General features: G+C 37.7%; 1 protein-coding gene across 1 annotated transcript in view; it reads left to right on the plus strand.

The window, feature by feature from the left end:
• The window catches only part of CTDP1 (CTD phosphatase subunit 1), a 78765-nt gene that overhangs the window by 14338 nt on the left and 41401 nt on the right, over positions 1-23026 (plus strand). Inside the window, exons 6-11 of the mRNA XM_015854801.1 lie at positions 5059-5149; positions 6013-6179; positions 7374-8456; positions 14927-15068; positions 17119-17349; positions 21113-21275. Coding sequence (XP_015710287.1) covers positions 5059-5149; positions 6013-6179; positions 7374-8456; positions 14927-15068; positions 17119-17349; positions 21113-21275 — 1877 coding nt within the window. The remainder of the gene's footprint in view (positions 1-5058; positions 5150-6012; positions 6180-7373; positions 8457-14926; positions 15069-17118; positions 17350-21112; positions 21276-23026) is intronic.

Raw genomic sequence — 23026 nt, forward strand, 5'->3', positions numbered from 1 at the left:
ATTTTGACCACTTGCTACCTAATCTTTTTTCTCCCACCTCTGCATAAGAGAAATTAAGTCTTTTTAAGAAAGAAGTCAGCTTGTATATTGGCTTAAAAGTTAATGCCTTTGAATTTTGGAGGCCATGAGCCAGAAGTGACGATATATGAAATCACTCTTAAGATTTATAGTGGTATTATAAAGTAGAAGTAAATAGAGGGATTTTGTATATATTTGTGTGTGTGTGAGTGTGTATGTTTGTGATTTGTTATTCACTTCTGTGAATTATTTGTTGAACTACATACCTCCTGCATGTATGTGATTTCCAGCAATGAAAGATCTCAAATACTGTTGAAAGATTTGGTCAGCAGCTCTACTGTTAATATTAGGAATTGCTGTTCAGCTCAGTCCGTCTTTTAAGATTTGAGACTTGGGAAGTATGAACTACTTACTTCTGAATGTTGTCTTGTGGTGGTCTTTTTTTGTGTTGTCTCATATACACTTCGGTTTAAGATGTGGAGCAGAGGGCCATGCTTAGAGATGAGTTTTATATAAGTCCATCTAAGATTTAAGATCTCTCACTAAGCAAATCATCCAGACTTATACTGACAAGTCAACAGAGTGAGTTTGACAGAGATTTTATCCCAGTGTAGAAAAAAGATTTACCATTATAAATATCTAGGGAAACAGACTGTTGAAAATCAAGTCCTAAAATTGTTGTAATGTTACAAACTCATTTGCGTAGCAAGAAAAGGTTTTGCTATATAAATGCCCAAGGATTGTGAAGAATTGTAACTTCATTTATGGAAACTAGTAGGAAACTAAGAAAGCGTGATGGTCAACTTTGAACAGAAGTCAAAACAGTAACTATTCTGAAATCTCTGTTCTGTTTTAACAAAAAGGAATCACACCACTGCTTTCACAGTTATGCTCAAAAATTGAGTGCATCAACGGGGTTCAGTGGGGTTTTCGTATTTTTCTGATCTGGCTTAAATAAGACTGTCAGGAGCAGAACTGCCAGTAATAACTTCCAGAACATGTAGTGTTTGGTTTTAATTATAAACAGTAACAAATTTGTACCAAACTAGGTTATGATTAATGTGAAATTGTTATTTCTTCAGACTCATGTTTTATTTGGCTTCCAATTGCAAATTGAAGTTAATGTTTTAAATAACTGTGATCTAGCTGGTCAGCTTCTTGTCTGCCCCCATTTGGAATACCATCTCTAAATAGATTAATGTATATTAATGCATCACCTTTTTAAGGGTTTAAAGCGGATATTAACATTTTATTGAAGAAAACAAGTCATGTATGATGAATAAAACTGCCTGCCTCCTGTAGCAAAAGGTCTGGGAAAGTTGGAGAGAGTACAGAGAAGTTCCTAATATACACAGGAAGAAAAGTAGAAAGGAAAAAGCCCAGGTTGAACTCAACTTAGCTACTGCAGTGAAAGACAACAAAAAACTTCTTTACAAATGTATTGACAGTAAGAGGAGGGCAAAGGAGAATGTCCATCCTTTGCTGGATGCAGTGGGGAATGTGACCACAGAGGATAATGGAAAGGCTGAGGTTCTCAGTGTCTTCTTTACATCTGCTTTAGAAGTCAGATCAGGTGTCTGTGGGTACTTAACCCCCTGACCTGGAAGTCTGCAATGGGGAGCAGAATACACCCTCCACAATTCAGATGGGGACAGTTAGAGACCAACTCCTAGATGGAGTTGGTTTGTTGTTTGTTTCTTTTTGTTGTTTGTTTTTTTTTCTTTGGTGGATTGTCACAAGTCAGATGATCATGGCCAGATGGGATTTACGTAAGGGTATTGAGAGAGCTGGCAGAAGTGGCCAGCCCACTTTTCCCCTGTGTTACTGGTCAACTGGATAAGTCCCAGATAATTGGAGGCATGCCAACAGTACTCCCAGCTACAAGAAGGGTCCTAAGGAGGATACACATGCCTGTCAGCATGACATTGGTGCCAGGGAAGGTTATGGAAGAGATCATCTTGGGTGAGATCACACAGATGTGTGGGACAACCAGGGGACCAGGCCCATCCAGCATGGGCTTATCAAAGGTGGGTCCTTGCTTGACCAACAACGTCTCCTGTGGTTGAGTGGATGATGATGGAAATGCTGTGGTTGTAGTCTTCCTCAGCAAACCCTTTCACACTGTCTGCTATAGTGTTCTCCTGGACAAGCTGTCAGCCCTTTGCCCAGACAGGTATGCTCTTTGCTGGGCAAAGAACGGGCTGGAGGGTCTGGCACAGAGAGTGGTGGTGAATGGAGTTAAATCCAGCTGGTGACCAGTCACAGGTAGTGTTTCCCAGGGTTTGGTATTGGTGCCTGTCCTCTTTAAAATCTTTATTGTTGATCTGGATTTAGGTATTGAGCGTATCCTCAGGAAGTTTGCAGATGACACCAAGTTGGGAGGAAGTGCTGATCTTCCTGAGGTAGCAGGGCCCTACAGAGGGATCTGGACAGGCTGAATATCTGGGCTAAGGCCAGTGGGATGAAGTTCCGCAAGACCAACTGCTCAGTCCTGCACTCTGGCCAAAACAATTCCATGCAGAGCTACAGGCTTGGGGCAAAATCACTGGGAAAAGCACGCAGACAATGAGGACCTGGTGGTCAGTGCTCAGCTGAACGTGAGCCATCAGTGTGCCCAGGTGGTCAAGAAGGCCAAAGGCATCCTGGTTTGTATCAGAAATAGTGTATCCAGCAGGAGCAGGGAGGTGAATCTGCCCCTGAACTCAGCACTGTTGAGGCAGCACCTTGAGTGCTGTGTTCAGTTTTGAGCCCCTTGTTACAAGAAAGCCACTGAGGCCCTGGAGTGTGTCCAAGGAGGGGCAGTGAAGTTGGTAAGGGGACCAGAGCACTTAAAGATTGGCTGCTGAGGGATCTAGGATTGGTTTAGTCTGGAGAAGAGGAGGCTCAGGGGAGATGCTGTTGCTCTGCACAGCTGCCTGACAGGAGGTTGTGGCGAGGCGAGGTGGGGTTCAGCCTCTTTTCCCATGTTGCTTGTGATAGGACTAGAAGAAATGGCCTCATGTTGCACCTGGGAAGTTTGGGTTGGATATTAGGAAAAACTTCTCCGAAAAAGTGATCAGGCACTGGAATGAGCTGCCCTGGGAGATGGTGGACTCACCATCCCTAGGGGTTTTCAAGAAACCAAGAAACATGTTAATGTGCTGCTAAGGAATGTCTTTTAATGGGCAGCCTTGGTGGTAAGTGGATGATTGGATTAGATTTAGATTAGCTTAGCGGTCTTTTCCAACCTCAAATGATTCTATGATTTTGTGATTTTTTTTTTTTTTTTTTTCCTGAAACCTAATAAAGTTAAGATTGTGTTTCACTACTGCTTTGTCTTATTGTTATTCAGATACATTAGTTCTGAAAGACCGTGCTCTGGTGCATCACTGGTTAACATCCTCTGTATTCTCAGTGAATTGTGAGGGATTTTAAAATCTTCATTAAAGCTCTCTGGAATAGCTGTGGAACAATACTTCATCGGTAATCCCTAACAGCCAGGACTTACACGTTTGGGCTCTTTTTATTTAATTTACTCTTTTCTTAGCAGTTGTAGCTAGACAGCAGTGCAGCTAAATGCCTCATTTGGGTTTTGTCATTTGAACAGTGCAGTCCAATGTACTGCAGAATCCCTCTGTGTTCACATAATTAGTAGAAGAGATGCTGGTTTGGAAGAAGAGCAACTTGTGTGACAGCTTATGTAGTTTGTCAAAATATCTGTGTGTACAGCAATAAATCTCTGTAGCTAATTTTCTCAATTCATTATGCCTAGGTACTGCAAGGGTCTCACTACAGGGGATGATTCTACGATTTGCAGCAATTCTTAAGCATAGCCGGGTGAGTTAAGGTTGAACCTCTGTCCTTAACTCGGAATTTTCTTGCTTTTATGGGTTTTAAGTTATTCCAGTTACACAGTAATACTTGCACAATCAATACTGCAGAAGTGACTACAGATGTTTTTATTATTTTTTAGTTTGTGCCCTCTGTTTTAGAAGACCCAACTTAACATATGCCTGGGAGCTGGGCTTTTTTATTCCCATTATTTAAAAAAAATAAGGACATTCCTTCTGTAAAAATCTGAGCTCCATGAAAGAAAATTAGTGTGGGTCTATAGCGTCAGTAGTCATTTTGAACTCTTCTTCTGTCTAGAAGATGGCCATAACTTAAATAGAATGAAGTTTTAATAAAAACCAAAACCACTAAGTATTTAGTTCCTTGTATTATTCCTAAGAATAATGAGAAGTTGATCAAATTTGATGAGATTGCAGATTCAGGTTAGGATGCAATTATGTGGCTATGAGGTGTGTTCATGAAGACCAACTTCATTACTGAGGACAGGTTCAGAAGCATGTGCGTGTGGGTTTGAACACCAGTCACTATTTTCCTAAATAATGGTATCTAATCTTGCTTTAAAGTCAGCTAGCACAGCTTCTCCTATTTCTTTTATCACTGTTTTTTTCCCTAAAGAGTACAGTCAGACTTGTAACTGCAACTGAGTGTAAATATTTCAGTGAATCATAGAATCTACTTCTTCTATATGAAAGTATTGAAGCCATGTTAGAGGTAGAACTTAAAACCTACAAATGCAAGAGCTCCGGCTGAAGTGGTCCCATAACTTGCCTGTTGTGCTAAAGCATTGCAGCACATTGCCGACTCTTGTGAGACTTCTTTGCAGTCCCTAGGCATAATGAGTTGAGGAGAGCATTTAGCTTTAAAGATTCACCTGTAGAGGTATATCTTGTAAGTTCCAAGAATGTGCATTTATCACCGCTGCATTTTTCAGCCTAATCTGTTTGGATGTCACAAATCTCATTATTTTAATATCAGATTTGTTGCTATGTTGAAAGAAAGTGAGATGGATTTTTTTAGAATGAATCCCACTGCATTCCTTACAAATATTTGATTTGCTGTACATACCCTTAACTCCATATGGTATCTCTTATCTTAAACTTGTCTCTTTGTTAAACTGCTGTTGCACAGATTAAAATAGCTGAATTATTTAGAACATGTAAAAGGACCAAATGTCTCAACTGTTAATCTTGTACTCTCTTCTTTCAAAAGGATTTTTGGATCCTGAAAAGAAGCTTTTTTCCCATCGGATATTATCAAGGGATGAATGTATTGATCCATTTTCTAAAACTGGGAATCTTAGGTATGTATGTGAGTCTTATGCCGTAAACAAAACAGGACAAAGAGACAATACTGCAAATTCACTAAAATTTACTTTCTCTGTAGTTAACGTGTTCTTAATCCTTCCTTATTTATCTCTTAAATATCAACACTGCCTCAGTAAAACTGAGATGTTATATACTGCAGCATTTCATGCTTGTGTTCTGTGGTAATGGAAAGGCAAAGATATAAACCAGCGACGTTATTTTTCACTTCTACTTTTTATTCTTGCAGTAGCTTTATCTCAGTTTTTTTTGGTGACATTGTGTAATGACTTAATTAAAGAATAGTACCATATCACAATATTCTTAGATCAGTTCTGTACGCTTAGTATTCAGGCTTTTCTTTTTTCTTGGTGTTTTCATATGCATGTGTCTTGATTACTGCACTGACCTCCTGGTTGGTGTAAATACTAATACTGCTTTCTTTGTTTTGGCTTGAATAAGTCTACTTTAAAAAAAAAAATTAAGTGTATTTATGTAATTTTCTTACTTAGATAAAGGCAGTTTGTTTTGGTTGTTTTTTTGGTTTTTTTAATCAGTGTGAAATGTGAAAACTAGACAGAAATTTTGTGATGTTTTGTTCATTATGAAACTTGGTAGTTCTTGCTTCTGGCCTATGGGATAAGGATTTCAGAACAGGCCTTCCCTTTTTAATTAATTTTAGTTTAAATACAATATTCTAAATTTTGTAATTTTAATATAGCTGTTTTTTTTTGTTGTTATTGTTGTTGTTTTTTTTTAATTCTTACCTTGCAGACATACCTGTAATAAAAAAGAAGTTCAGCAATAATATCAATTTCTAAACTGAATTCATTTTAACTGTCTCAACTCTTTTGTTTCTTAGAGATCTCTTCCCTTGCGGGGATTCCATGGTTTGTATCATTGATGACAGGGAGGATGTCTGGAAGTTTGCACCCAACTTGATAACGGTGAAGAAATATGTATACTTTCAGGGGATAGGTGATATTAATGCACCTCCTGGATCAAGAGAAATTCAAATGAAGAAGAAAAGTAATTATCCATAATTCTTATGTATTTTTTTATTATATTTTTCAAATGTGATTGATTGTGTTGATTTCAGTACTATCACTGTAGCACTCAGCTGAGTGATGTTAGGCTATTGCAGTTGACGCAGTGCTCTTGAAGCACGTATGGAAGTAGCTCTGTGAAAGGGGACTGGTTTTTAATAGCTTCCCTTTTGGTGAGACATTGAATCAGAAGCAGAGCTTTAGTGGTAGCTTTTTGGTTGATACGGCTGAAGACCTGTTGTATTATTCTTCTGTGGGAGGGGGGAAGTATTTGAAAGTTGGTATATAAGAAATCGTGTTGTTTTCTCTAGTTCAGCCAAGGGATTTTTTGTTTTGTTTTTGTGTGTTTGTTATTTAATATGATACATCTTTCCCCCTTTACTGAACTTGAAATATCCAACCTGAAAACAGTTATGTGGGGTCTTTCTTTGATTTGTATCACTGGGTACAGGGCAGCAGGGACATACAAAAGTGGGACAGATTAGGATTATTGTTCCTATTCATTCCTGGTCAATATCTGAGCGCAATTGTTTGAATGTCTACAGTTTCTTTATCTCTTATGTCTACAGATACCTAATGAAAACATATCCTAAAACTTTTTCTGTTTTCAGTTCATTACATTACACTTGCATTCCAACGACATCTCAAGTGACTCTTGATCAGTGTGTTTGTCTAGCTAAAACGTGTCTCTCTTCAACTCTAAAAATGCAGATATTTTGGTTAGGAAAATTAGGAAATACATAGAAGTGATGGAAAATTACAGAGGGAATTCTTGTAGTTGAGGTTCTTGGCTGGGGGCCTTGTAAAGCGAGATCTGCCCTGTATAGGTTTTTTTGTTTGTTAGTTTGTTTGTTTGTTTTTGCAGTAGCTTAATTTCTTCTGAGATGTAGTATAAAAGTCATGCTACAACACAGATTCCTTTAGTGCTTGTAAGTTGATAAATTACTTTTTAACTGTACTGACCATAAGTCATAAAAATCTTACAGAACTTCTTCAGAAAGCTGAAATTTGTTAATTCTAGTGGCAGTTGATTTCTGAAATATCTTAGCAGCCTTGAAAAGTTTAGTTGTGCTTAATGAAATCTAACTGCGTGTATCAGTTGTTTGCCTAAGGAAGAGGGAAACACTCAAAATCTGAGAAAACATCAATATGTTGTTTTTTTCTTTGTGTATCTTAGTAAACCACTCTGCTAAGCCAGAGGCACAGGATCCAGCAGTGACATTAGCAAAGGATGCCGATGAAGTGAAGAATGTTACCTGTACAGAAGAACAAAACAACGGTCTCAAGAATTCTACAAAGGACACGTGCACTGCAAATGGAAACACTTCTGTAAGCAGTGAGACACCTGCATGTGATTTGAGCTCTCATAGTAAAGTTAATACTCAGGACTCTTTAAATGACAGTAGTGACAATAAAACAGACAATGAGGTCCCTAACAATTTGTCAAGTACTAAGGAATCTCAGATTTCTTCCGAACAAGTTGATAGGACGGTGGTAGAGAAACAGCAAACTCAAGAGAAGACAAGTGATTTGGACTTTGAACTGTCTAGCGACAGTGAGAGTGAAGGTGGATTGGATACCAGAAAATCATCTACTTCTGTATCAGATAGTGAGAATGAGGAAAAGAGAAGCTGGAAGAAATCCAAACAACCTCTGCAGGATGAAAATCTACAGCAAGGGAGTTGCACTGATGTGAGTGAGAAAAAAGATGTTCAGGCGAATCATTCTGTGGAGACACAATCTCTACCAAGTGAAAATATTCTTGACAAAACTGATATTGATGTGCAAGAAGAAAGTGAACAGGAAAGTGTTTGTGATTTAGGAAATGGGTGTGCAGACAAGAAAGAAGCTGAAACAGAATCTCAGAATAGCGAACAGTCTGGTATTACAATGGGTGAGTCCTTAGACCAGAGCATGGAAGAAGAGGAGGATGAGGATGATACAGATGACGATGACCATTTAATGCATCTCGAAGAGATCCTTGTGCGGGTTCACACTGATTATTACACCAAGTATGATAAATACTTGAAAAAGGAGATAGAGGAAATTCCAGACATCAGAAAAATAGTACCAGAACTGAAAAGCAAAGTTTTGGCAGATGTAACCATAATCTTTAGTGGACTCTACCCAACGAACTTCCCCATTGAAAAAACACGGGAACACTATCATGCTACGGCGCTTGGAGCTAAAATTGTTAAGAATCTAGTACTGAGTGCTGATGATCCTGACAAAGCAACGCATCTCATTGCAGCAAGGACAGGTAGGTAAAAAAGAAAGAAAAAAGTGAAGTTTTTTATCAGTGACAACACATTCATTTCTGTGGGCTGTTTTTATATTAGCTACAGACTTTAATGCAGCAGGAATTAGGATTTAAATTTAAAAATTGCTCTTAAATTATGAATTTGGTTAGACATTTTTTAATGTCTTGCTGCTTTTTGATCATGTGATTTGTTGAAAGGGAGACACTCTAAATTACCTCTTAGGGAGCAATTTCATGTCTTCTTGGTTAAGAGTTGATGACACCAGGTTTTTGACTGCTGTGTATGTTGAGTAAAAGCTTTATAAACTTTTCTGTTATAAATGTTGGTGATCTTGTTCCAATGCTGTAGTGATGACTTCCTTCTCTATTTCTCAGGTGTATTCTGAAATAGCTACGTTTCATTTAGTGTGGAATAGAAGTCATCTTAAGAGGCTGGAATTTGATGATATCTTGTCACTGTTGTCTGTTTGTAGTCTGTATGTCTTTGTCATTAACATATATGAGAGCTTAGCATTGATATTTCCTCATTGTTAGATATTTTACAAAGCTATCTACTTTTACATCACTTTAATAGATAAGAATGTGCCATAGGTGAGCTTCAGTGGAGGAATCAAGAGGCCATGACTTGCTTCCAGTCTGAATTTGTGTGCCTCCTTTCACCTGAGGAGGATCCCGTAATTGCTCGCCTTAGAAGCTGCATGGGATCTAAGTATCTAGTGATCAAAAATATGGAATCTAAAAGTAAAACTGCATGGATGATCATCAGCATACTGTGATATGTTAATAAGCTATTTTTAATATGTTAGCCTAAATAACAAAGTGTCTTTGCAAGGTTAGTGCAAACCTTCATTTTGGTTATCTTAGCATCGAGCTCTACTGACAAAATGTTCAGATAGCATTAGCAAAACTTTATTTAGCAAAACTGTAGGAAAAAGAGACTGCAGTGTTGGTTTAGCAAAGCAGTAACAGGATGAGAACTATCAGAGTACAGAAGTAACAAATGTGTAGTAATTGTCCTGATGTAAGTAGTAAAAACAACTTGAAAATTCAGAGAGTGGAATTAGTTTCACAGGGATGAAACACAGCGAAGTAATTGAAAACTATTTTGTCTTTGAAGCATCCAACAGGTTGGGGGTGGGGAGTAGCATTATCTATATATGTATGTTTATATATAGATATCTTATGATGTCTTCTTTTGGGGTGAGTGGGTTTGAGCAAATTCTTAGCTGCCTGCACATTCTTAGTGATTGTCCACTGATGTAGAACTTAGAAACTATTTAGATTTTGATTATGTTACTTTAGAACATTTGAATCAAAACCATTATTATTTCACTATTATTTCACTGAGCAGTTCATATTTATTCACTTTATGCCAAGACCTGGACTATCTTACAGGATATTCTTCTGTTGTTGGTGTTGCCCTTGATATTTAAAACCGAAAAATACATTCAAGTATTGCAAGTGAATTAAAGCTAAAATAGCAGGAATACTTATATTCATAAATTGTTGGGCTGAAAAGCATTTATTGTCAGTATTTAGAATCTGACCCGTGTCTTTACTAAGAAAAAATAATTGCATCAATTCAAAGCAGTCTTTTCTGCCTGACAGGCAAGGCTATTGTTATCTCTCATCAGCACTCTGCAATTATTTCTGTAACAATGGCAGTGAGATAGAGATATTTAGAGTGACAGAACTATATTCTCCAACTTCTTTTTCATGTGAAGTTTTATGGATTCCATGTGGCTTTGGTTTTGTGTGGGAGAGGTTCATTGTGTTTTTTCAGCTGAAGACCTCTCACACATTTGTTTAGATAGGAGTATTTTTGCTGTATCCTAATTTAATGAGGGAATCTCTGGAATTTAATCAGATTTTAAGGATATAAATTGTGTCCTCTCACAGTTGGAGTTGTGATAATTCAGCTGTCAACATAATTTTCATACTGATTCTTGTGTGGTTAGAAGGCAAATTAGGCAAATCTTTATTTGCTGCAGGTAGGCCATGCAAATAGAAACATGAAACTTGCTTTCTATCTAATTGCTCATGAAATGGTGAAGGGGAGCATGTTCCTTCTTTAGTGTTATTTGCACACCTGTTTCTTCACTGCTGAAACTAGACATGTTGTGTGCTTTCTACAAGCACCACTCCTTGTCTGGTTATGAACTGTGAAAAACATGAAGCATAGCTGTCAGTATGATGTTTCTGCATGACACCAAGAATGGCAGACTTAGGACTCAGACCAAGTAAGTTAACCTACATGATGATTTTTCTTTAGTTGAGCATGTACAATGACATGTTCGGCACTTGTGGAGGTAAGTAGTGCTAGCTTTAGAGTGGTGAAGAGAGGAAGAATTCATCAAAGAAGATACAAAAGGGAAATCAGTGTGAAACAGAGCAACCCCCAAGACTCGGAGGGTTGAAGGAAGGTTTCCCCACTCTGTGAACACAGCATAATTACTTGTTCCATATGCAGAGCTAGTGGTTGCTATATGGGGTTGTACTTACAGTGTCTCTGCAGCCTATTGCAGTAAATAGTTTGAATTTCCTTGAGTATGTATGTGCTAGTCTGTTTCTGTGCAATCAGGCAGTTGATTTCATTGCAGTGCAGATACTCTGAATTCTAAAAATAAATAAATCCTTGTCCTTAACACAAACAAAAAAACAGAATCTTAATTTTCTCTATATAGGGAGGAAAATACTTGCTGCCTGGATTACTGGCCATCTAATCAGCTTTCCCAAATCTGAGTGACTGAGAAAAGGCTACCGTGTAGTTCCTCCCACACTATTTATATACCACATGAATCTCGTTTCATTTTTGTGAAACATCTGTTCTTTGATCTAAGCAACAGTGAACAGCACTGCAGAATTAGGTATAGCCATGTGCACACACTTGGCTAACCATTTGCTATAATGTTTCATAAATCTTGTTATGAAGGCTGCTCTGAAAGTAATGCCTCCTGTTTATTATGTTGGCCTACATCAGAGGCAGAAGGTAGTGGAGTGGCAGTAGAGGTTGAATCTTGCTGACAGTATTCCATTGCTGGTTGTTGCTGTGTGACAGATGGCAGCAGAGGGGCACTCTGACAAAATAGCATTTGACATGGAAGTGTATATGAAGCAAAGGTGTGTTTTTGGTGTTGAAGAAGGTAAAAGCTATTCAGGTCGTTTGAAAATTATTATGTGGAAATGGAAATATTTCAGTCAAGGCCCTCAACTTTTTATTTTTAAATTACATTTCTTATTCTGTCTTTTCCCATATTTTAAAAGCTATTTGGGAATCAGTTTATTGTTCTTGGTGACTTAGTGTATGTGAAGGTTGTTTAAAATGTCATTTGCCATATGACTGTATTCATCCTCATCTGTGTTCTTAATGCTTATGGCTGTGAGACTAACCTGGAGATGCTGAGAGAAAAGAGAAAGCTGCCCTCAGGGTACACTGACTTCCTAATGTTAGAATTCCAGGGGTCTTCTGAGAGTGAATCCTTAGAGTACTTTGGCTAACCCTGGAGCAGTCTCGAGCTTGCACACTTGATTACTTTAGGATGAAATTGAATTGGAAAATGCAACTGAATGAACAGTCAAAGGTATTTGGTCTCTGGAACCAGGCAGAGCTAAGCCAAAACAAAACTCCATGAAAGCTAATGAGGTACAGGTCAGTCCTCCAGCATCTGTTCTGCTCTGCTGGGCTGTGCCATTTGGTAATGAGAACGCGGCCAAATATGCCATATATAATTTCTTAGTCTTCATAAACATACAGCTTAAGTCTCATTTATCTTCTGCACTTAAGTGCCTTCGTGCTTTGGATAAGCTAAAGTTAAGTGCTATAATAAAACTGTTTTTTGAAGAATGTCTGTAGGAGTTTATTGCAGCACTATGGGTGTGTTGATTGCTTTATTAGTAATACATTTATTAGGAGGTGGTTGGTGGGGTTTTTGCATTTTATTTAGTTGTTGCTTCATTATTGTGGTCTTTTAGTTGTTTTGAAAGTTCAGTTGTAGAATTGCTCACTTCATTCCTCAGGTCTGAAAATCCTTTCCCAGTATTAAGTGCTTCCAGCTGTACTCATAGCGGGTAGATGTGATAAATTTAAACCCTAGCAGCTTTGTGTGGAAAGTCACATATACCTTCTTAACATTCTTTGGAATAATTTTAGATTGGAATTTGAAGTAAAAAAAGATGAATAAAGGAGAATAATGCAAAAGATTGTCCAGGAAACAACAATTCTCTGGTGATTTGATTTATTTATTTTTTAGCCATCTGGGTGATTCAGATATTCTAGCTGCATTAGAATTACTGTTATTGGATTAAAATCCTTTTTCTGGACTAATTGTTTTTCCTTGATAAGGATGCTTCCAAAACAGAAAGTTATACTGGTAAGAGAGGGAAGACAAGGCAAGGATGTTAAATAGTGCAGTACTATTTCTTCTATCCAGTTAAATTTGGTGTTCAATCAAGTATTGCTCAAAGAGCCTCATATGTATGAAATCTTGATTTCTCAAGATGTCATCTAGAAATAGAAGGCTGCCTGTAAGATGACAGTTGTGTTACTTCATGCTGTTTCCAGTATGCTGCAATAGGCAGCTGCACTTCAGAAATGGGGAGGAAGCAAGAAAAAACCTGCAAGTTGTAGTGCTGAGGAAGGTAGGACTTTTGGGTGCAGGGAGCTGGGTTTGGTTACGCAGTGCTATTCTTGTCACCAAGTGTATCTTAATGCAACACTGGAAAACTGGCTTACATTTCATTACAGTCCTGTTGGCTAGAAGAGAAACTTATGTAGAACCTCAACATATGTCCAGTTTGAAATGATCAGATATGCGCAAATGTGAATGTGTATGGAAGGGGCAAAAAGATGAAATAGCTGGCAATGCAGAAAGTTCAGTTTTAGGAATATCTTGAGAAAGCTGTCTTCTCACATGCGTCTTCACCTCATTGTATCTGTTAAGAGTTTAGTGGTTATGTGGTTATTATATAGTTCAGAAGGAGCATCAGCATCCTGATGGAGAAACAGATGTGCAGTAGAAGTAGGAAAGCTTTTATTCAGATGTTCCAAGCACGATCTGTGTTCAGCACAACTCTGGTTAACTATTCTCTATACTTGTTACAGAAATCACACTCATGTTGCTGTTCTGCAAGTGTTGCTCTGAAGATAATGCCTCCTATTTATTGTATTTGCCCACAGTGTCCATAAGGGCACTGTTAGGTCATGGCCTGAACCAGTGATTGAGTACACTGTGTTCCATTGGCTCCAGAGTTGTTACATGAAGAACAGCATTGCTAGTCATGTGTAGTATTTTATTCAGTATTGAATACCACGCACAAACACTTAAACTTCCAACAAGTGTCTTGGTTTTATTTGTTTTTCTTGAAATTTTTACATTTATGAACCTGATTTCAGTACCATTTCTGAAATAGCTCGTCTCACCTCTTTGTTCATCTTATATCTCTGAAATTCTAACAAATCCTCAGCTATAATACATTGTCATGTAAAGGTGCTGCTGTTGAGGGTGAGGCACACAGATAGCAGGTCAGAATCATGGTGTTTGTTTGTTTTTTTTTCTATATAGCATATACATTTAACCAATCCTGAGCAAGTTTTAGAACTTTATCTCCAAATACTAAGTCTTTCGGTAGACCTCTTATAAATACTTGAAACAAATGTTGCTTTTTATTCATTTATTTGTTTATCCATCTTCCCCCTAGTCAAATATAATAAAGGAATACATTCGTGATGTATTTGGACAGCCAGACTATACTTCAGGGTTAATTTCATCTTTTATTTTATTGGCTTGTTTTTACTCACTGGTTCTGAAGCTTCTTGGCAAAGATCTGTTGCAACATTAGAGAGTTTCTTTTATGGTGGCTTCTGTAGAGGATGGAATTTGTGATCAGTTGTTGCTTACACGGTGCACTGAAGGTGGTTTCATATGGGCTTTTTGCTAGCCGCGTGTAACTTCATGTTTGTTGTTCCCCTCTGGCACTAAATAACCTACTTGTCTGCTTTACCGTGCTTCTGTAAAACAGATGGAGTGGGTGGATGGCTGTTAAATGGCAGCGTGCTGTACCATACAGAGGTAGTGTGTAGGGGACATTGCATAATGAAATTAGTATGGTAAGTTATTTCTAGTCTTTAGCAGTGTTGAACAGCCATTGCTGCTTAGATTCTGACAAATATAAGTGAAGGAGGTGAAATGCAAAGCTTTACATTGTTTATTTAGTTAACATAGAAATGTAGAGACTTTCCATACAAATTTATTTCAGAATTCTTAGTTCCCCATGCAGATTGAGTTGGACTGTATCATGTTGTGCAGAGGCTCACTTGTATTAGTTAGAATTGTTTTCTTGGAATTTTTGGGTTTTATTTACTTATTTAAGGATTGGTGGCCAAAATTGTTTTTCATAAGCCAGTTTGTACTTAAAACTATCTTGTGTATACACCTAGGAATACTGTAATGTTACATTTGACTTCATTATAGGCACAGAAAAAGTACGGCAAGCTCAGGACTGCAAAGACCTCCATGTTGTAAACCCTGACTGGCTGTGGAGCTGCCTGGAGCGCTGGGACAAGGTTGAGGAACAGCTGTTTCCCTTGAAGGATGACTACATCAAAACACACAGGTAAACACAAATTTGAGGGAACAGATTGTGAAAATGGATTACTTAATTTCTGCATGCACTTAAATGCCACCAAACTGTCAACAGTCAAAAACTATACTAATGCAGGGGAGGCCAAAGGGGAAGACCTTTTGCAGAACTAAAATAACTTGCAATAGTATATTGTAGAGCTAGCTTCAGCTTCTTGGCTTAGTCTGTTTGGATAAACTTGTTTTAATAGCAGCTTGCAAGCCTATCAAAGGACCTTCCATTTTAGCATGATTGAATTACTTGAGCAAGTTAGAGATTTCCTTTATGAGGGCAAAATATGCATGTGTAATCACCTGATACACACCAAGGACAGCAAAAGCAGAAACACTGAGAGTGGGCTGACTTATCAGATGGGAGATTAGATGTAAATTTGGGGCTTGACTAGAACATTTTGTTTTTAAAAAGTACTGCTAGCTTATTTGATCAAATTTAGAGATGTATTTCTACTAGAAAACTTTGTGTCTGCCAGTAATCTGGACAGTGACTTGCATAGTAGGTTTTTTTTTTTTATGTCTGGGCAGGAGAATGTAAGGCTTTGTACTTATTTTAGTCAGTAGCATCATGAGCTGCACCTATAAAGGAGCAGGCAGTGGGGAAGAAATGATTGTCCCCATCTGCTTTGTCCTTACACTTCCTATCTAGAGTACTGTGTCCAAGCCTGGGGAGCTGAGTAGAGGAAAAAAGGTATTGCTGCTACAGTGGGTCCAAAGGAGGTCAACAAAGATATCAAAGGGCTGGAGTGCCTTTTGTATGAAGAAAGATTGAGGGAGCTGGGCTTGTTGGAAAAGAAAAGGCTCTGTGGAGGGGAACCTCACTGTGACCTTCCAATACTTGAAGTACTGGGAGCTTACAAACAGGTGGGGGACTGTCTTGGCAGTTTAATACTAAAAGGACATGGGGAAATGGCTTGAAACTAAGAGACAGTAGATTTAGGTAGATGTTAGGTAACTTTTTTGTTTTGTTTGTTTTACTCAGAAAGTAATGAGGTACAGGAACAGGTTGCCCAGAGAAGTTGTGGGTGCCCCATTCCAGGAGGCATTGCAGGCAAGGTTGGATTGGATTCTGGGAAGCCTGATCTAGTGGTTGGCAATCCTGCTCATGGTGGGGGCGGTTAGAGCTCTGGACAGACTTTAAGGTCTCCTACCTAACTCTGTCCATGGTTTTTCTGAATTTATTTTTTCTATTTCATGGAAACATTATGATAATTTTTCCTACTTTGTTTCAAATAAAATATACCTTCATATGTTTTCCCCTAAAACTTTGATGAGTTACACATTTATCTTAATGAAAGTACTATATTAACCATACTTTTTATACATTTTCTTAAGAAATAGTATAATTGTTTTTTGGGGTTTTTTGTAGCATTAGTTCCCTAGTGCTCTGCATGCTGGTTTATCTGATGTTGTTTATTCTTAATGAGTTGATTTGCTTCCTTTTCTTGTGGAACTTAATCTTACTTAGATAGTTTGCTGGAAGATATTCCTGCAGACTAATCTGTATATTTCTGTTAATACTTCTAAAATGTTGTAAAATACAGCAGAGTGATCAGCTGTGGTTTAGTATTTTAAATGAATTTGGAGAATTAGCAAATTAATGCTATATGTTTATTTTGTCTCAGAGCCATGCTGAAGTGCAAATGCTAAGATACAACACAGTAGCATGCTTTTTTCTTTGTTACTTATGTGCAGATTGTTATTCTGGTAGTCTGGCTGTTTTCACGTGGAAGCAGTTTCAGTAACTTTAAAACAACATTTCAGACGTATAATATTTTATCATTTTAGTAACATAAGTATGAAGTGGCTTGTTGCTTTTTTGTTTTTAAATTCAGTGAGACGTCTGATGGGGGGGGGGGGGAAGGAAGAAGGGAATGTTTCCTCAGAAATCTTCCAAGGTGTTGGTTGTTGTTTTTTGGGCTTGTTTTTTTCCCCTTATACAGGAAAAAAAGGAATGCCCATTTCTTACAGTCTGCTTTGTAGTCCATTTTAAATTTTTATTTTTTTATTTTTTTTTATCCTTTCAACAGAGAAAATAGCCCTGCCACGTTTCCTGATACACACAGCACGTTTCAGACAGCTCTGTTTCACCCAACACCCATCCATCCCAAGTCTCAACCTGGTCCTGAAGTTCGGCTTTATGATCCTAACACTGGAAAGCTAATCAGGAAAGGCCCTCAAGCATCTGGCCAGCCTATGTACATCCAGTCTCCAACTCCTCCCATCACCTTACCTGTCCATGGTGAACACTCATCCTTCAGGTACATAAAGCATAGCTATGAGTCGCTTCAACTATATGTTCAGATGTTGTAGGAAATGTAACTGATTATCTTTGCTTTTGATCACATGGTTATCTTTGCTTTGGTTTTCTAAAAAAGGATGGACTGTTTAAACAACTAGCTTAAGGAAATAAAAGAAAGAATAGTCAGTTGAAATGAAATCAGGATCCTTGAAGTGTAGTTGCTTTTTGTGCTTCATATAGGCATGTAGAAACTATAAGAAATAAATGCAGTGTGTAGCTCGTGTGCTCTGTGCTTAGGGAGGGAGCTGGGAGGTGGTTGGTTTGTGTTTTTCTTTTCTCTGAGAAATATATCTCATAGGATTTGGCTTTTGTTGGTAAAACATTTTTTTCCTTGTCTAGTAATTCTTTCAGATGTCATAGGCCTGTCATGGTTTAACCAAAAATCTACCTGTGTCCGTGACAGGGGGCCGTTCTGTTCTGAAGAATGTAAGTGGTAGAAGAGGACTGTACTGTAGTTAATGGGGTATTATTTAGTGTAGCCATATGACCTAAGTACCTAGTTAGTAATCCTAGCAGCACTAAATTGAGACATTGGAAGCAGGAGGAGGCCTGTTTTTTGAAGTGTAAGGCTAGCACCTAGACTTTGTCAAAGAGAGTGGGTTTGGTTAAGGAACACAAGCAACACTTCGCTCTTATGAATACATAAAATATTTGAAATGTATTCCTAAGAACCTGTGTAAGACATCTTGTTTTCTGGAATGCTGAAAGTTTAGCATGTCTTCCTGACAACAGTGGTTAAGAAGTACCTGACTGTAGGCTGAGCGCTTGTATTTACAAAATGCGATGAAAATTCCTTTTTTGAATGTGATCGGCATAAAACAATTGCTATAAAGCAATTTAGTTTATCAATCAACTACAAAAATACAGTAATAAATGCAAAGCTCCCTACCCTATGCCCTTTGAGATATATAATTTCTAAAGATTTTGTACAGTAGTGTAGCTTATTATGTTTTTTGTTACAATGCCTGTTGCTAAATTGTTTTGGCCTTTTAGGTTGGTGGGTGTTTTTCATATTTTTATAGACATGCTTTTATCTTGTTTCTGGGAACATAAGGGGCTTTTTCAGTCTGTTGTTGTGGAGAGGCATTGTGTTTTCAGCTCTTCCAGCTGTCCTTGAAGTCTGTATTTTATTTCACGATGGTATGTTAAAGGAAGAAATTTAAAGAATCATAGAATCACTAAAGATCTCTATAGATCTAAAGATCCAGTCTGACCATCCGACTATCACCAATGTTTCCCACTAAACCATGTTCCTCAGTACAACATCTAAGCATTTCTTGCATGTCACCAGGGTTGGTGACTCCACCACATCTCAGGGCAATCTTTTCTTGCACCTGAACACTCTTTTGGTAAAGTTTTTATGAATGTCCATCCTGAATCTCTCCTTGTGCAATTTGATGACGTTCTGACATTTCAGTACTTTTTTTTTTAACCTTTTCACAACGATGCTTAACCCCAGTGCTCTATCAGTGGGAATATTAAGATGCTTAATATTTCCATAAGTGTCCACAAGCCTACTTGTAGACTTCTAATGCACATGTATGTTGCTTTCCCTGTAAAACTAACAAGTACCAACTAACCTGTATAGGGTTAAATAACATAGAATCATAGAATGGCCTGGGTTGAAAAGGTTCATGCAGTTTCATCATGCAGTTTCAAACCCCCTGCTATGTGCATTGTTCCCAACCACCAACCATGCTGGCCAGAGCCACATCCAGCCTGGCCTTAAATGCCTCCAGGGATGGGGCATCCGCAACCTCCTTGGGCAACCCATTTCAGTGCATACCATCCTCTGTGTGAAAAACTTCCTCCTAATATCTAAACTAAACCTCCCCTGTCTCAGTTTAAAACCATTCCCCCTTGTCCTTTCACTATCTGCCTTCATAAACAGTTTCCCAGGTCAAGGAATTTAATACCAAAGAAAGTGTGTGGTCTTAAATGAGAAGTTTCAGCTGGGGGGAGAGATAAAACTGTTAAATTGTATTTAAAAATTCTTAAGAGGGGAAAAAAGGCTTGGTTTCATTCATCTACACAGTATCTAAGTCAGTTGTTTTTTTTCCCTCATAGAAAAATCTAATGTATCCAAGAGGCAAAATGCAAGGACTGTAAGTTTTGCGGTGGTGCTGAGTAGTGTTGAGTTGGTGTGCGTTTTCTGTAGCACACAATGCAACTCATGGCAAAAAAGCAATTGGCTTGAGTCATCATGTTGTCCTCCCCCAAGTTTAAAATAGGGATTCCCATTACCTGTACATGGCCATTGGTGGGAAGGAGACATACTATTTAAGAAATACAAGTCCTCAAAAGGCGTTCTATTAACAGCTTCAGACTTAATGAAATACTGATATAGAAAGAAATTTTCATATTTATATGGCACTCATGAAGATATTAAATTCATGATAGGATAAATATTTTTCTAGGACTTCATGTGGCTGAATTTACATAATTTTAAGGTATATTTGGTTGTGGAGTGTTTTTTGTTTTTTCAGTTTTTGTTATTTTGCAGAGCTGTTGTTCAGGAAACACCTTTAGAGCATGAAAATGTGAGCTTGATAAGGAGCAGCCATGCTGCACTGAAACTTGTCAGCAGGCACTGTGCTATGTCCTTTCTAAATTGCCATCGCTGTCATACACAGCTTGATACTGGTGTTTCACCTGATGGCTTCAGCTCAAAACAGCTTGAGATTCCAGATATACAGCTGCTTTTAAACTTTGTGCTAATTGTTGTCCACGCATGATCTGTTAGCTAGCTTAAAGAATTTATGACACAGGAGCTCTTTCTGACTGTGAGATCTTTAAGTATGACCCTGGGGTGTGCTGAGCTGCTGTGATGTGTTTCAGGAGGTTTGTGCAATGATAAACTTGATATTTATAGGTAAAAGTTCTGCATAGCAGTTATAGCTTCTGCAAGTCTTAATTAGCTAGGTAGTAAAGGAGGAGAAAAGTTACCTCAAAAAGATGGATGTCTGCTGCTATTCTAATTATTGTCAAGTGCTTTATTACCATTAAATAGCAATTTCCAGGAAGTTACTGTTTTATCCTTTCTGATTATTTTTTTTTGTCACTCCTTTTTTCTATATGTTTGTATGGTTAAATACAATAACTAAGGTGATAATGCTATTCAAGTTGAACGTACTGATATGTCTAAATACACAGACCCAAACAAAATATGGTCTGTCTTGCATCTTATACAGGTTTAGCATCTGGGAAGCATTTGAAGATTGAGGCCATAGAAACGAGCTTTCTACCTACAGACCTCTCATCTGAGAGGCTGAGAACTAGAAAAGTATAATTTAACACTAAAGAATACAAACACAATGTAAGATCAGGAGAAATATAGGAGTAGAACATAAGAGTTGTTTCATAAGTGATAAGTGTGTAAAACGAAGGACAAACTTTGAGTACCAACCTTGAAGTATTTTTGAGGACAACACATCTTCAGCTAATAAAGCTCTTAATTTCATTAAAGGTTTGATGTTTACAAGAACAATGAGAAGATGAGAGTAAATATCATGTCAAAGTAAGACCTTAAGCTATAGGACTGAAAATAAAAGCAGTGTTATTGAAAGACTTGATCTTTCTTTCTGTTGAGTTGATGAACATCGAAGCCTTTTAAATGAAGTCATACATATTCATTCACTCATAACCTGTATACAGGATTTTATTTCTGGACTAGTTATAAATTGAGTAAGTCTTTCTTATGTGAGACCCCTGAAATTTTTCAGAGTTGTTCAACCACACCAGCAGCAGATCTTTGAAGAAGACCTACCAGTGACTGAAAATGAAGAGCAACCTGGTCCATCAAAGCGAAAACGCCAGCCAAGTATGTCTGAGACAATGCCTCTGTACACCCTATGTAAAGAGGATTTAGAGAGTATGGATAAAGAGGTGAGCTTAACTAATTATGATAGGTTTCTAACATAATGATTATTAGTTATGCATAACTCCTTAGTTTCTGTTAAATTATGCATGTATGTGAACTAGTTTTGTATGCCTCTACAGTAACCTGAAATGAAAGCTGTAGCAGACTGAGAAGTACAGTTTAGCTTAAAATGGAAATTATGTTCTTCTAGGCAAAATCCAGTTTAGGGATTGAGTTTTTGTGCATATAAGCAGGCCATGAAAGCAGATCTTTGTTTAGTACAGCTTTGTTACAAGAAACATCATATTTGCTGTGTGTTAGGCTTTCTTTGTTGTCAATTTAAAATACATCTTAACTTGGACTGAATTAGGGCTGGACAGGAAAAAACAGGTCTGGGGCTGTAAAGAGCACAGGCTATAGAGAATATCAAAGCACCAAGGGAGAGAATGGGGCCTCATTCATCTGTAGATGTGTAATTTCAACCCCGTTAAAAAGTTTTTGGAGATGATGGGCGCCTTCTGTTAAAGAAGTAACTGTACTTCTTTCAAACCAAAATACGTTGTTTGCAATTCATTGAAAACCTCTACTAGCTGCTTATTTTATAGTTATCTTTGTGTGTACTTACTTCAAATGAACCACCTTGTGTGATACTAAATGATATAGAATGGGGGGAAAAGGGTATTATTGCTTGCTACGCTTTCATAATCATTACACTGTGCATAGCTTTACAGTAAATCCGATCTTGAGTGTTCCATTCTGAGCCCAGATCAGTTGCAAGGTGTGGAGACAAGGGTGTGTAACTTACCAACTTCTGGCTGTAAGTTGTTTATGAAATTCCAGCCGTAATCAGCCTTGAGTGCTACTTTCAGAAAATAAAAGCATGAGAAGGAAACTGCACATTTTGTGGAGGGGGAAAATAAAATTGTGTACTGCATATCATAATTTTGAGATGTGCTGTTATTAGATTCTGGAGGATCTTCAAGCTGAAGTTCAAGCTCATGTCCAGTGACTTTCTACCACCATGATCTGCTCTCACATCAGTGCAAGCTTTCAACTCTATCTAGTGACTCTCAAAGATGATAACTTCTCATTTCTCATGGTTTTTGTACCTAAGCCTGTTAACCATTAGACCTAAGGCTTTCATGAGAAATGGTATACTGTTCAATCATGGTACAGAGTCTCTAAACCTTATCTTGTTTTCTTCTGTGTTTTCAACAGTATATATAGCAATTTGTTCTTTCTGGGTTGTCTTTGAATAGTGTGGTGTGGCTTTTGGAAGGCACTTGTGAACTGCAGTTGAATGCAATATATACTTTGATCCAAAAGGAAGTATGTGCGTTTCTCATAATTAGTTCAAAAGTATTTATTTTGTTTTTAAAGACATACTCAGGGATCTTGGTAGAATATTCTGGCACTCTTTTGTGATTAATTATGTTTCTGTTGCTACAGAAAGGAATTGCTGAATAAACTAGTGTTTTTTCTAAGTATTCTGCCCATATAAACATCTTGCATTATGATGATTTATTTCTTTGAATTATGCTTTTACTTGAACAGCATCTTTGGAAGACTAGACTGGATGAACTTCAGAAAAAAATGAGGCCTCATTTCCATTGTTTTCATAGTTGATTTAGCTTTGGTTCAGAAATGTGATTTGAAATTGCAGATGCTGCCAAAAGATTTCATTTCTGCCAGTTTATGTTCTCACTCTGTCTTTATGGAAACATTTATATTTTCCTCATCCTCTGGTAGTTGAATCAGAAGAAACTTTTCATTTGGT

Source organism: Coturnix japonica, chromosome 2 (assembly GCF_001577835.2).
Source record: "Coturnix japonica isolate 7356 chromosome 2, Coturnix japonica 2.1, whole genome shotgun sequence".
In the NCBI taxonomy this organism is placed as follows: Eukaryota; Metazoa; Chordata; class Aves; order Galliformes; family Phasianidae; genus Coturnix; species Coturnix japonica.